Below are 14,544 nucleotides of genomic sequence, written 5' to 3' on the forward strand. Positions count from 1 at the left end.
CCAAAGACTTCGTAATTTGCAACTAGTTCGGTTGGAATCTCCATGAAGACCTTTATACAAAGTCGCAGTTTTCTACATGTTGTTTGGAACCCTCTTCTTCTTCGTCCTCTATACAAAGTCGCTATTTCCCACTCTTTTTCGCAATGAACGGAATCCTACTCTAACATAGATTGATTGATCCTTAAAACCTTAGAGACTGATTCCAAAGACTTCGTAATCTGCAACTAGTTCGGTTGGAATCTCCATGAAGACCTTTATACAAAGTCGCAGTTTTCTACATGTAGTTTGGAACTCTCTTCTTCTTCGTCCTTTATACAAAGAAGCTGTTTCCCACTCTTTTTCGCAATGAACAGAATCCTACTCTAACATAGATTGATTGATCCTTAAAACCTTAGAGACTGATTCCAAAGACTTCGTAATCTGCAACTAGTTCGGTTGGAATCTCCATGAAGACGTTTATACAAAGTCGCAGTTTTCTACATGTTGTTTGGAACTCTCTTCTTCTTCGTCCTTTATACAAAGTCGCTGTTTCCCACTCTTTTTCGCAATGAACAGAATCCTACTCTAACATAGGTTGATTGATCCTTAAAACCTTTGAGACTGATTCCAAAGACTTCGTAATCTGCAACTAGTTCGGTTGGAATCTCCATGAAGACCTTTATACAAAGTCGCAGTTTTCTACATGTTGTTTGGAACTCTCTTCTTCTTCGTTCTCTATACAAAGTCGCTATTTCCCACTCTTTTTCGCAATGAACGGAATCCTACTCTAACATAGATTGATTGATACTTAAAACCTTAGAGACTGATTCCAAAGACTTCGTAATCAGCAACTAGTTCGTTGGAATCTCCATGAAGACCTTTATAAAAAATCGCAGTTTTCTACATGCTGTTTGGAACTCTACTACGTAATGAACGAAATCCTACTCGAACAGAGATTGATTGTTCCTTAAAACCTTTTAGACTGATTAAAAGGTTTGGTAATCTGTCACTTCCAAATGAAGCTCTGATAGCAAAATTCTTCCGTCACTTCCAAAGATATAGTTCGGTTGGAACCTTCATAAAGTTCCTTATACAAAATATAAGTTTTCCACGTGTTGTTTGGAATTCTTCTTCGTAATTAACGTCCTTTATACAACGTCGCTGTTTTCCACTCTTCTTCGCAATGAACGGAATCCTACTCTAACAGAAATTGATTGCTCCTTTAAACTTTTGAGACTGATTCCAAAGACTTTTTTTATCGATCGCTTACACTTTACTTCATAATACGCCGTATGCTGCCTGACTGATTGATCTTAAAACCTTAAGGTCTTTCGTTTTTCATTTCGTTATAATGAAAAAGGTTAATCCAAACAACTTTCATTGGAACTGTCTTTCAAAGGCCATTCGGAACTTGTCTTCGTACTCGAACAGAAATTTAATGCTCCTTAAAGCCATTTAGATGAATGTCACAGACTCCTTTATCGAATCTGTCTTCCATCGCTGACACTTCCTTCCTAATAAGCCGAATGCTGCTCGAGCGATTGCTCTTAATGCTTTTCATATGAGTACCCAATTTGGCCTTAAATTATGAAAAAAGTTCCAAAGCCTCTTTTATCGGAACTTAGTTCCATCGATATCAATGACAGTTTCCTTTATAAGGAATCAAATTCTATGGATTTCTTCTCAATGTTTTTTCAAATGCTGACAAATTTGTACTTATAGTCTGTGAAATGTTGGTGATCGATAGCAACATTCTTTCGTAGTTGTTTGTAATCATTCACTTTCAAAGACAATTTCACCAGAACAGACTTCATTCGTACTCAGATACCAATGATTGATTTCCTTAAGGCATATCAGACTGATGGCGATAGATAGATTGATAGATCTTTCATCGACTCTGTCTACCTTCGGATCAAAAATAATCCATTGAAACATTTTTTCTTAATTGTCCGTAATCAGACACTTTTAAAGTATAGACTTAGGCTTAAATTCTGAAAATTTCTCATCCAAAGAAGCGTTCATCGAAACTGTCTTCCGTCGATTCCAAAAACACTTTTCTTATTTAGTTCAAAAGATTATTTCCTCCGTAGAATACTGAATTCTAAGATTGATTTCTTCTCAATGCCTTTTTGATTGATATGTAGGTTTCAAAACAACTTTTCAGTCACTTTCATCGGCTATTTCATTTCTTCCATTCAAAGACTATTTCATCTCTTTAGTATTGTCAAGCCATCCTAATGGATCTCACTAATTAATTGTAATTGTTTCTACTAATTAACGTTTTCCTAAAGATATCTTCATTAATCTTTAGATCATATTATCTTTGAGATCGAGTATTGTCAAGCCTTCCAATTGGAATCTTTAATACTTAGATAATGATTTGATCATCACACTGCTGACTTCACCACTTCAGTTCCTTTTAGAGATCAAGCTTTCCAGTTTCTTTAGTTAATTTCAATATCAGCATCTCTTATATATTTTCAATAAATTTAAGTACAGTTTCTTTGAATTCGTCTACCACCTTCTAGTATTTAAGATTGTTTCTGAATAACTTTTTTTATGTTTAAATTAACACACCAGTATTATTTTTATTTTATATACAACCTTCACTTTTTTCAATATTTTGTAAATAAATAATAAAAAAAATCATACTTTTGTTGCGGGTTGTTTTGGATTTGTAAAGATTTTGCTGGAGTATTATTATTATTATTATTGTTTTTGTATTTCTTACTATTTACTACAATTATTTGTTGTAGTTGTTTTATGCTTCATATAAAAATTGTTGCTATTATTTACGTAAATAATTGTGAGCACACACACCTTCTATTTTTTTTTCTTATAACATTTTATATTATTTTTTTCTTTAGTTTTTTTTTTTGTGTTAAAGTAAATCACTCAATTCCTAAAAGTACCTCTTGAGTATCTTGTGAAAAAAAGACAAATAACAACAACAACAAAACTAGTAAAAGAAATATTAAAGTACAAACTGTAAAATGACTCTTATTATTATAATAAACAGTCTATAAAGCACTTTCAATCCAGCAACATGAATAAAGTAAGTTGTTTTTAAGATACAAAAAAAAAAACATTTCAAAAGTATAACAATTAAAAGATTCCTAATAAATTTCTCGTCTTATCTAGTTACCCGGTGTTTATATTGTAAGCCTATTTCTGCTGAATTTCGTCTGCTTTTTCTCCCCGATTTCCTCACAACCGGTTATACAGCAGACTTTAATAATTGATGCTGCACCTTCGGTGGTCTCATATCAGGGGTCTTCACAAAACTATGCTCATTTAGTTATATCACCACGTGGTCGTGCTTTAGGCTATGTAGCACCCACAAATCTTAATCACACAGTCCATCATACGGAAAAGGTGAAAGACAATTTGGATTTCTTGGATATACGACCGATTTATATGCATAATTAGTGTGAAATAATTTATAGATTTTTTTTAGATTTTGTATTTAACAGTTTTATTGTGATGTGTTATATTTTATTTGCCAGTAAGTTAGGTTGATTAAAAGACAAAACATAAAGTGTTGCCAAATTTAGTTTAATTTTTATTTTGAATGGCTTTCAAACAAATGATGAACTTTAAAAATTACAAAAACTAGTTTTATTTTGAGTGATTTAAAAAAAAGTTTAAAAGAGGAAAGAAAAATACGAAATAAAAGCAAATTTCCTCTCCAAACGGAAGGACAGAGTTATATTTCAGACTATAAAGTTCAGACTATAGACTCATCTATAGTCTAGACTATAGATAGATCTACAGTCCAGACTTTAGACTGATCTATAGTCCAGACTTTAGACTGATCTATAGTCCAGATTATAGACTGATCTATAGTCCAGACTATAGACAGATCTATAGTCCAGACTAACGACTGATCTATAGTCCAGACTATAGACAGATCTATAGTCCAGACTAAAGACTGATCTATAGTCCAGACTATAGACTGATCTATAGTCCAGACTATAGACTGATCTATAGTCCAGGTTATAGACTGATCTATAGTCCAGACTATAGACTGATCTATAGTCCAGACTATAGACTGATCAATAGTCCAGACTATAGATTGATCAATAGTCCAGACTATAGACTATAGTATAGACTATAGACTGATCTATAAACTGATATATAGTCCAGACTATAGACTGATGTATAGTCCCGACTAAGTATAGACTGATCTATAGTGCAGAGTATAGACTGATCCATAGTCCACACTATAGAATGATATATAGTCCCGATTATAGACAGATCTATAGTCCAGATTAAAGACTGATATATAGTTCAGGCTATAAACAGATCTATAGTCCACAGTATAGACTGATCCATAGTCCAGATTATAGACTAATCTATATTCCAGATTATAGACTGATCCATAGTCCACACTATAGAATGATATATAGTCCCGATTGTAGACAGATCTATAGTCCAGATTAAAGACTGATATATAGTTCAGGCTATCAACAGATCTAAAGTCCAGAGTATAGACTGATCCATAGTCCAGATTATAGACTAATCTATATTCCAGATTAAAGACCGACCTACAGTACAAATTATAAACTGATCTATAGTCCAGACTATAGACTGATCTATAGTCCAGACTATAAACTGATATATAGTCCATACCATAAACTGATATATAGTCCAGACAATAGACTGAACTACAGTAGAGACTATAGACTAAAATAGAATTTAGACAGATCTATATTCCAGATTATGTCCAGACAATAGACTAATCTATAATATGGAATAAATTGATTGACCTATAGTCCAGACTATAAACATCTTTATAGTTCAGACTATAAACTACTCTATAGTCCAAACTATAGACTTATCTCTAGTCCAGACAATAGAATGCTCTATAATCTAGATTATAGTCCAGACTGTAGAATGCTTTGCAGTCCAGCATAATTTGTATTTAAAATTTGCATTAAAATTAAAGCTTAAATTCTTTAACATAACATAAATCAATTTTGAACACAATTATATAACAAATATTTGCAAATTATTTTAATTTTAAGTTTTTAATATTTGTTCATCCTTTTAACATCGTATTTATTCTCACAAATGCAAGAAACAAAAGTTTTCTGGAAGTTTACAAACATACATGTAAATATGTAATTGCAAATGTACATCAGTATAAATGTAAGTACAAGTAATTATATACTGTAAAAAAGTAGTCAAAAGAATCAGTTTACATTTAATCCGATTGTCTTATGGCAACTTGCTACATACATACTTACATATACATACAATTGTGTTTCCAAGCACATACATACGTACATGTTGCAAACAGTTTCTAAGGAAAGCTTTACATTTGAATGGATTTAAGTAATTTAAGGGGATTTGAATTTTTTGTTTGTAAATACATTTCATCTCCCCTCTTCTCTTGTAATTTTTGGTGTGCAGCCAAATATGATGACATTTATTTGGTATTTTGCATCATTTTTGATATTTTATTATTACATACATACATATGTAAGTACTTATATATGAAATCTTTGTGTTGTATAATCAAATTAAAAGCATAAAATATCCCTAAAGCTAACTTTGTTTTCTTACATTTTTAACAATAAGTTTAGAAAAGCTAATCCGATATCTTTTGTAGTAATTTTAAAGATAAATGAGAGATTGTGTTTGTTTTTGTTTAATAACCATGAAAAAGTATTTTGTCATATATTTTGACAAGAAGAAGCTTTGTTAGTTAAAATTTCCATTTCCGCTACAAAATGGTCATATATTATATGTTTTTGCAAGTCTCAGAAGTCAAAGGTAGTATATTGTAGGAAAACTGTAGGATATAATTGCATTTTGATTATGTCTAATTACCTTAACTTATAAAGTTCACAACTTGAGATAATGAAGTCTGACGATTAGTATAGCTGTATAAACTAGAGAAAAGTCTGACGGAACAATACATCAGTTAGTTAGTTAGTTAGTTAGTTAGTTAGTTAGTTAGTTAGTTAGTTAGTTAGCTAGTTAGTTAGTTAGTTAGTTAGTTAGTTAGTTAGTTAGTTAGTTAGTTAGTTAGTTAGTTAGTTAGTTAGTTAGTTAGTTAGTTAGTTAGTTAGTTAGTTGTTTGTTTGTTTGTTTGTTTGTTTGTTGTTTGTTTGTTTGTTTGTTTGTTTGTTTGTTTGTTTGTTTGTTTGTTTGTTTGTTTGTTTGTTTGTTTGTTTGTTTGTTTGTTTGTTTGTTTGTTTGTTTGTTTGTTTGTTTGTTTGTGTTTGTTGTTGTTTGTTGTTTGTTTGTTTGTTGTTTGTTTGTTTGTTGTTGTTAGTTAGTTAGTTAGTTAGTTAGTAGTTAGTTAGTTAGTAGTTAGTAGTTAGTTAGTTAGTTAGTTAGTAGTTAGTAGTTAGTTGAGTTAGTAGTTAGTTAGTTAGTTAGTTAGTAGTAGTTAGTTAGTAGTAGTTTTAGTTAGTTAGTTAGTTAGTTCGTTAGTTAGTTAGTAGTTAGTAGTTAGTGTTAGTTAGTAGTTAGGTAGTTAGTTAGTTAGTTAGTTAGTTAGTTAGTGTTAGTTAGTTAGTTAGTTAGTAGTTAGTTAGTTAGTAGTTAGTTAGTTAGTTAGTTAGTGTTAGTTAGTAGTTAGTTAGTTAGTTAGTTAGTTAGTTAGAGTTAGTTAGTTAGTTAGTTAGTTAGTTAGTTAGTTAGTAGTTAGTGTTAGTTAGTTAGTTAGTTAGTTAGTTAGTTAGTAGTTAGTTAGTTAGTAGTTAGTTAGTTAGTTAGTTAGTTAGTTAGTTAGTTAGTTAGTTAGTTAGTTAGTTAGTTAGTTAGTTAGTTAGTTAGTTAGTTAGTTAGTTAGTTAGTAGTTAGTAGTTAGTTAGTTAGTTAGTTAGTTAGTTAGTTAGTAGTTAGTTAGTTAGGTTAGTTAGTTAGTTAGTTAGTTAGTTAGTTAGTTAGTTAGTTAGTTAGTTAGTTAGTTAGTTAGTTAGTTAGTTAGTTAGTTAGTTAGTTAGTTAGTTAGTTAGTTAGTTAGTTAGTTAGTTAGTTAGTTAGTTAGTTAGTTAGTTAGTTAGTTAGTTAGTTAGTTAGTTAGTTAGTTAGTTAGTTAGTTAGTTAGTTAGTTAGTTAGTTAGTTAGTTAGTTAGTTAGTTAGTTAGTTAGTTAGTTAGTTAGTTAGTTAGTTAGTTAGTTAGTTAGTTAGTTAGTTAGTTAGTTAGTAGTTAGTTAGTTAGTTAGTTAGTTAGTAGTTAGTTAGTTAGTTAGTTAGTTAGTTAGTTAGTTAGTTAGTTAGTTAGTTAGTTAGTTAGTTAGTTAGTTAGTTAGTTAGTAGTTAGTTAGTTAGTTAGTAGTTAGTTAGTTAGTTAGTTAGTTAGTTAGTTAGTTAGTTAGTTAGTTAGTTAGTTAGTTAGTTAGTTAGTTAGTTAGTTAGTTAGTTAGTTAGTAGTAGTTAGTTAGTTAGTTAGTTAGTTAGTTAGTTAGTTAGTTAGTTAGTTAGTTAGTTAGTTAGTTAGTTAGTTAGTTAGTTAGTTAGTTAGTTAGTTAGTTAGTTAGTTAGTTAGTTAGTTAGTTAGTTAGTTAGTTAGTTAGTTAGTTAGTTAGTTAGTTAGTTAGTTAGTTAGTTAGTTAGTAGTTAGTTAGTTAGTTAGTAGTTAGTTAGTTAGTTAGTTAGTTAGTTAGTTAGTTAGTTAGTTAGTTAGTTAGTTAGTTAGTTAGTTAGTTAGTTAGTTAGTTAGTTAGTTAGTTAGTTAGTTAGTTAGTTAGTAGTTAGTTAGTTAGTTAGTTAGTTAGTTAGTTAGTTAGTTAGTTAGTTAGTTAGTTAGTTAGTTAGTTAGTTAGTTAGTTAGTTAGTTAGTAGTTAGTTAGTTAGTTAGTTAGTTAGTAGTTAGTTAGTTAGTTAGTTAGTTAGTTAGTTAGTTAGTTAGTTAGTTAGTTAGTTAGTTAGTTAGTTAGTTAGTTAGTTAGTTAGTTAGTTAGTTAGTTAGTAGTTAGTTAGTTAGTTAGTTAGTTAGTAGTTAGTTAGTTAGTTAGTTAGTTAGTTAGTTAGTTAGTTAGTTAGTTAGTTAGTTAGTTAGTTAGTTAGTTAGTTAGTTAGTTAGTTAGTTAGTTAGTTAGTTAGTTAGTTAGTTAGTTAGTTAGTTAGTTAGTTAGTTAGTTAGTTAGTTAGTTAGTTAGTTAGTTAGTTAGTTAGTTAGTTAGTTAGTTAGTTAGTTAGTTAGTTAGTTAGTTAGTTAGTTAGTTAGTTAGTTAGTTAGTAGTAGTTAGTTAGTTAGTTAGTTAGTTAGTAGTTAGTTAGTTAGTTAGTTAGTTAGTTAGTTAGTTAGTTAGTTAGTTAGTTAGTTAGTTAGTTAGTTAGTTAGTTAGTTAGTTAGTTAGTAGTTAGTTAGTTAGTTAGTTAGTTAGTTAGTTAGTTAGTTAGTTAGTTAGTTAGTAGTTAGTTAGTTAGTTAGTTAGTTAGTTAGTTAGTTAGTTAGTTAGTTAGTTAGTTAGTTAGTTAGTTAGTTAGTTAGTTAGTTAGTTAGTTAGTTAGTTAGTTAGTTAGTTAGTTAGTTAGTTAGTTAGTTAGTTAGTTAGTTAGTTAGTTAGTTAGTTAGTTAGTTAGTTAGTTAGTTAGTTAGTTAGTTAGTTAGTTAGTTAGTTAGTTAGTAGTAGTTAGTTAGTTAGTTAGTTAGTAGTTAGTTAGTTAGTTAGTTAGTTAGTTAGTTAGTTAGTTAGTTAGTTAGTTAGTTAGTTAGTTAGTTAGTTAGTTAGTTAGTTAGTTAGTAGTTAGTTAGTTAGTTAGTTAGTTAGTTAGTTAGTTAGTTAGTTAGTTAGTTAGTTAGTTAGTTAGTTAGTTAGTTAGTTAGTTAGTTAGTTAGTTAGTAGTTAGTTAGTTAGTTAGTTAGTTAGTTAGTTAGTTAGTTAGTTAGTTAGTTAGTTAGTTAGTTAGTAGTTAGTTAGTTAGTTAGTTAGTTAGTTAGTTAGTTAGTTAGTTAGTTAGTAGTTAGTTAGTTAGTTAGTTAGTTAGTTAGTTAGTTAGTTAGTTAGTAGTTAGTAGTTAGTTAGTTAGTTAGTTAGTTAGTTAGTTAGTTAGTTAGTTAGTTAGTTAGTTAGTTAGTTAGTTAGTTAGTTAGTTAGTTAGTTAGTTAGTTAGTTAGTTAGTTAGTTAGTTAGTTAGTTAGTTAGTTAGTAGTTAGTTAGTTAGTAGTTAGTTAGTTAGTTAGTTAGTTAGTTAGTTAGTTAGTTAGTTAGTTAGTTAGTTAGTTAGTTAGTTAGTTAGTTAGTTAGTTAGTTAGTTAGTTAGTAGTTAGTTAGTTAGTTAGTTAGTTAGTTAGTTAGTTAGTTAGTTAGTTAGTTAGTTAGTTAGTTAGTTAGTTAGTTAGTTAGTTAGTTAGTTAGTTAGTTAGTTAGTTAGTTAGTTAGTTAGTTAGTTAGTTAGTTAGTTAGTTAGTTAGTTAGTTAGTTAGTTAGTTAGTTAGTTAGTTAGTTAGTAGTTAGTTAGTTAGTTAGTAGTTAGTTAGTTAGTTAGTTAGTTAGTTAGTTAGTTAGTTAGTTAGTTAGTTAGTTAGTTAGTTAGTTAGTTAGTTAGTTAGTTAGTAGTTAGTTAGTTAGTTAGTTAGTTAGTTAGTTAGTTAGTTAGTTAGTTAGTTAGTAGTTAGTTAGTTAGTTAGTTAGTAGTTCGATCGTTATTTAGCAATAACTTTTAAATAGGAATTTTTGATTTTTACATACACATACATATATACATAACACTAACTCACGCAACTGTTAGAAATGTGGTCATAACATCCTAATTATACATCCTGTTTTCACATATTTTTCAGCCAATTCTAATGAAAAACCTATTTAAATTTTTATTTTAAATCTCTTCTCAATACATTCAACAAAGTTATTTAAATTAAACAATCGATTGACACGTGCAAACTGTTATTTCATTTTGTTAGAACATTTCCCCAAACATTTCCTTGTTATCTAACACTTTCTCTAATACAACTTCGGGGAAAGATGTTCTGTCCCAAAATGACATTACCCAGGCCTTTGTAGCAAATTTTGTTTCTAAGACGTTTTAACTAAAAATAAATGTACTTGTAGTCATTTAATAACATTACAACACAAGTCCTAAGAATGTATTGTAACAAGAAAATAAATAAATTTGTATTTTTGCAATTAAAAATTTTCAATTAACTTGACTAAACAAAAGAAAAAGTTACGTAAGATTTTGTAATAAATTACTGGTACAGAAATTAATATCGCTCATACGTGGCAGGGGCCAAGGTGGCTAAAAAGGGAAAATTTTATTTGCTAAATAATTAAGAAAATTATAAAGCATTAAAAATACCAAGTGAAATTCTATATTTTTTTTATTAGTTACAATCTGTCAACAATTGACAATTGATTTTTGTTATAAGTTTTTTTAAGAAAATGTTACAATTTGCCGCGTTCTAGTCAATCAATTTTAGTTTAAAGAAAAAACTATTCAGCCATAAATTAAATATTAGAATTAAATGTTTTGTAAGTATTTAACTTTAGTAAAAATTATCAGGTTTAGTTAGGTATTGTTGTCGTGCAAATTCAGATTTCAAAAGATGTGCGATGAACTATAAAAGTAGTTAGTCTATTTTTCTGTTTATCAGTTTTAATTTAGCTGTTAAAATAATAGAATTAACTTTTATAATTTGCTTTTAAAAAGAATAATATTATTGGTTTATAATTAGAAACATGTTGAAATTGGTAAGTTAGAGTTAGTAGCTTCTTTTTGGAGTTTTTTAGTGTTAAAGCTGGATATCCTATAATTTAAGGTTGCCATATGTTTGGTATTTGTGTGTTTATGTGAAGCTGCCATTTCCAGTTTACATCATGTTGTACCCAATGATCCTTATAGTGTTTTAACCAACGGCAAATCATCTACAAGCACACTGGGCAATTCCATACCATCCTTATCTAATGCCATATCGGACGAAGATAAATCAAGTAAGGCCCTATCAGAAGAATCTAATGAATCTGCTGCAAGTTCAGCTGCTAGTTCTGCTCCAGCACTGGCTACTGCTGCAAGTTCTACTCCAGGCTCTGCTGCAGGTTCAGCCCCAGCAGCTTTAACTAGAATTAAGCCTTCTTCAGCTATAAGCAGCATTACCTCAACATCTGGTCTCTCAAGAGGTTCTCTCTTAATCTCTTCGTCAGCACAAGCAACTGCCACTGCAGGCTCTGCCGGCAGTTCACTAAGTTCCTCTTCACCCTTGGCTTCAGCCAGATCAACAGCAACCATACAACATCGTATTCTACCTGCCGAATCTATACCTCTACCCATTACCATTTCCACAAGACCTGGTCAACGCACCGTAATTGCCCCCGAAACTTTAACCATACAACAGCCAGGCATAGCAAAAGTTGGTGAAGTTGTACAACAAATTCCTACCGCCGTATCGCATCAACGACAAACTGTGGTTCATAATCATGCTCGAGTTGTTACGCCCATAGTGGCACCAGCCGTTAGAACTGTTACCTCTCAAATTGTTCGTGCCTATCACACACCCCTGGTTTATGCTCCTCATGTTGTGGAAAACTGAGATTCAGACAGACTCACTCAGAATGACTTTGAATTTATATTTTTATAACAAATGATGTATAATCCCAAAATTATAGGTTTGGTTGAGTAAAAGCAAGGAAATGTTTAATATTTTGGTTGCAAAATTTTTGTTTGAAATAAAAAAAATATGAACAAAACCTGCTGGACTTTTAATTTGCTTAACATCTTAGCTGTAGCCACCTTCCTGCTTTAATCCCCTTATTTAATATCCTTCAAAAGTGCAACTTATTAAAGTCAAATAGTAATCAAATTTCCAAAAGAAATCTTTTAATTTTCCCAGCAGCTAAAAATAAACTCACTACCTTAACTGTACGCACACACACACAAGCACACACCCTCAAGTGAACCTTAATAAATGTTTTTGAATAATTTAATTAGGACAACGTAAAGCGTTTAATGTACTTAAGGATAATAACTAAAGGACACTTAAAAATACAAAGAATTTCTTTGTCACTGAGACACTTATAGGCCGCAAACATTTTTTTTAATCGTATGACGTCATTTTATAATTTCATAAAATCTATTTTTAGAATTTTTTTTGGATTTTCTTTGGGGCAGGGGGAAGACAAACAGTAATTGAAACAAATTATTTTAACTAATGGTCCTTCGTTGGAGTAAATGTACGAAGAAAGAAAGACACACTTTGATATTTATTACAAAAAGGTGACTAAAAATAACAACACGTAAATACATTTTATTTATCCTTAGAGTTGGTGGTATACAGTTTCTGTACATACGATAAAATTTACTTTAGTTAATGGTTTGTTTTGGCGTCAAAATTATATTTATTAATTGCCTTAGCAAACTTTTTGTTCAGTGTAATATATTTTTATACCCTACACCACTTTAGTGGGGAGGGTATATTGCGTTTGTGCTGATGTTTGTGACGCACAATAATATTGGTCCTATACCCACCTTAAAGTATACTAATCGGCTTAGAATCATTTTCTGAGTCGATTTAGCTATGTCCGTCCGTCTGTCCGTCCATGTAAACATTGTAATCAAACTACAGGTCGCAATATTGAAGATAATTCAATGAAATTTGGCACATGATCTTCTATTGTCCCAGGGACGAAGCGTATTAAAAATTGTTAAGATCGGTCCATTATTTCACCTAGCCCCCATACAACTGAACCACTGAATAGGGCTTATAAACCTTGTAATCAAACTACAGGTCGCAATTTTGATGATAATTCAATGAAATTTGGCACATGATCTTCTATAGTACCGGAGATAAAGCCTATTGAAAATGGTTAACATCGGTCCATTATTTCACATAGCCCCCAACCCGACGAATAGGGCTTTTAAATTCATAATTATGTTTAATATACTCGTATCTCAACAAAAAGCTGCAAAACCAAGTGCTATACTAGCCTTGATGACTCTCATGAACTTTATAATTATAGGGTCTCATTTGACCATAGCACCTATACAAAGTTCCCTTCAAAATTTGACTTAAATATCCACAATTTTATAAATTTTATAAATGGCTTAATTGATTAATTAATCTGAGGCAAGGTACAATTCAACTACAATGCTTTATTATGAAAACTAAATCACATTTTTTTTATAACAGGTGTAGGGTATCATATGGTCGGCTCGCCCGACTATAATTTCTTACTTGTTATTTATTAGAAATGTTTTAAAGTTTATTACATGTTCACATCTTGTAAGACTAATTAGATTTACACGTGTAATACAAGGTTTTTAATGAACTTTTTTTAACGACTTAGTTTAGTGATTACTTTCCTTACCCAATAACTTACATTTCAATGACTACTACATACCGCCTGGATTACATAGAATGAGTATAGTAATGACTTACAAATAACTTTATATGTAAGTACTTAGTTGACTTACCATGAAGGGTTGACATTTATTATGTGGACTTACGTCGGGTATTATAATAGATTTTATAAATAAAATGCACAATGAATTGACACTGTGTGTTTAAACAAAATAAGTTCACACTGGGTTCTTCCTTTAATCTGAGTTTGTTAGGCTATAGAAAGATACTACTTTCGAAATGAAGAAAGCATTATTCTATTTATGTCATTCAGATTAAAACTATTTTAAAAATAACGCCCAAAAACATACTGCTCTTTACCATACAGATCTATTTAAAATACCAACACTTTACTACGTTGACTTGAAACTAAAAAGCCTAAGAAATTTTAATTAAACTACAACAATGTCTTCTATATACAACAAATACAATATATACACAATATACAACAAATGGCTAAAAAAAAAACAAAAGGTACTTTATAATACCGGAACATATTTTGCTTCCTTAGGCAAATGTTTATATTCTAAAACAAAAATTACTACTAGGCAAGATGACGTCACTCTAGGAACAATCCTGCAGGACACTAAAATCCAAAACAATTAAGAAAAAAGCGTCTAAATACAACATTATAAAATTTATTCAATGGCAAAAAAATATGTATAAAAAGAATGTAGAGCGAGAGATTATGGACAAGCAATCTAAATAGATTATGAATAGACATGATTGAGTAGTGAGTGACCTTTTTTAAAATCTTAACATTTTCCAAATTCAATAGATGTTATAATTGATTGTCAACTGCAACTATGTCAGCAGAGTGTTATGTCCCTATACCATTCTAGTGGAGAGGGTAAATGACATTAGTGTTGATGTTCGTAACTCATACAAAAATTTGTCTTATATCTATCTTAGAGTGCCTGTCGTGCCATGTTATCTTTGGAAAACGTCTTCGCCTAGATGTTACTGCAATTTCTCAAGCCAGTAGCTTTAGATATCATAATACTACTATCGTCAGTACGGGAGGCAATATTCGTTCAGTGCTGGATGCAGAATGAGTCAGGAGCATGTGGGCGGGGACCGTGCGTAGTGGGACGAATGGTTTTTTGAATATCTCGGAAGAAACTAAAAGTGAGTTGAATGGTATTTGATGAATAGTTTTCCTCTCCTTGTGTTATGATCCTTCTAACTAAGTAACTAACTAACTAACTAACTAACTAACTAACTAACTAACTAACTAACTAACTAACTAACTAACTAACTAACTAACTAA

General features: G+C 30.3%; 2 protein-coding genes across 2 annotated transcripts; both read left to right on the top strand.

The window, feature by feature from the left end:
* The first annotated feature begins 3,025 nt into the window (after nucleotides 1-3,025).
* Nucleotides 3,026-3,411, top strand: LOC119602043. Its single transcript, XM_037953370.1, has 2 exons — nucleotides 3,026-3,034; nucleotides 3,121-3,411. The coding sequence occupies exons 1-2, from the start codon at nucleotides 3,026-3,028 to the stop codon at nucleotides 3,406-3,408; spliced, it is 297 nt and encodes a 98-aa protein (XP_037809298.1). The 3' UTR covers nucleotides 3,409-3,411.
* Nucleotides 3,412-10,470: 7,059 nt separating this feature from the next.
* Nucleotides 10,471-11,644, top strand: LOC119602105 (retinin). Its single transcript, XM_037953436.1, has 2 exons — nucleotides 10,471-10,632; nucleotides 10,701-11,644. The coding sequence occupies exons 1-2, from the start codon at nucleotides 10,621-10,623 to the stop codon at nucleotides 11,466-11,468; spliced, it is 780 nt and encodes a 259-aa protein (XP_037809364.1). The 5' UTR covers nucleotides 10,471-10,620; the 3' UTR covers nucleotides 11,469-11,644.
* The last annotated feature ends 2,900 nt before the right edge of the window (nucleotides 11,645-14,544 follow it).

This window comes from Lucilia sericata, unplaced genomic scaffold (genome assembly GCF_015586225.1).
Source record: "Lucilia sericata isolate MDLA Ls3-8-SP2 unplaced genomic scaffold, ASM1558622v1 Contig000207F_arrow, whole genome shotgun sequence".
In the NCBI taxonomy this organism is placed as follows: domain Eukaryota; kingdom Metazoa; phylum Arthropoda; class Insecta; order Diptera; family Calliphoridae; genus Lucilia; species Lucilia sericata.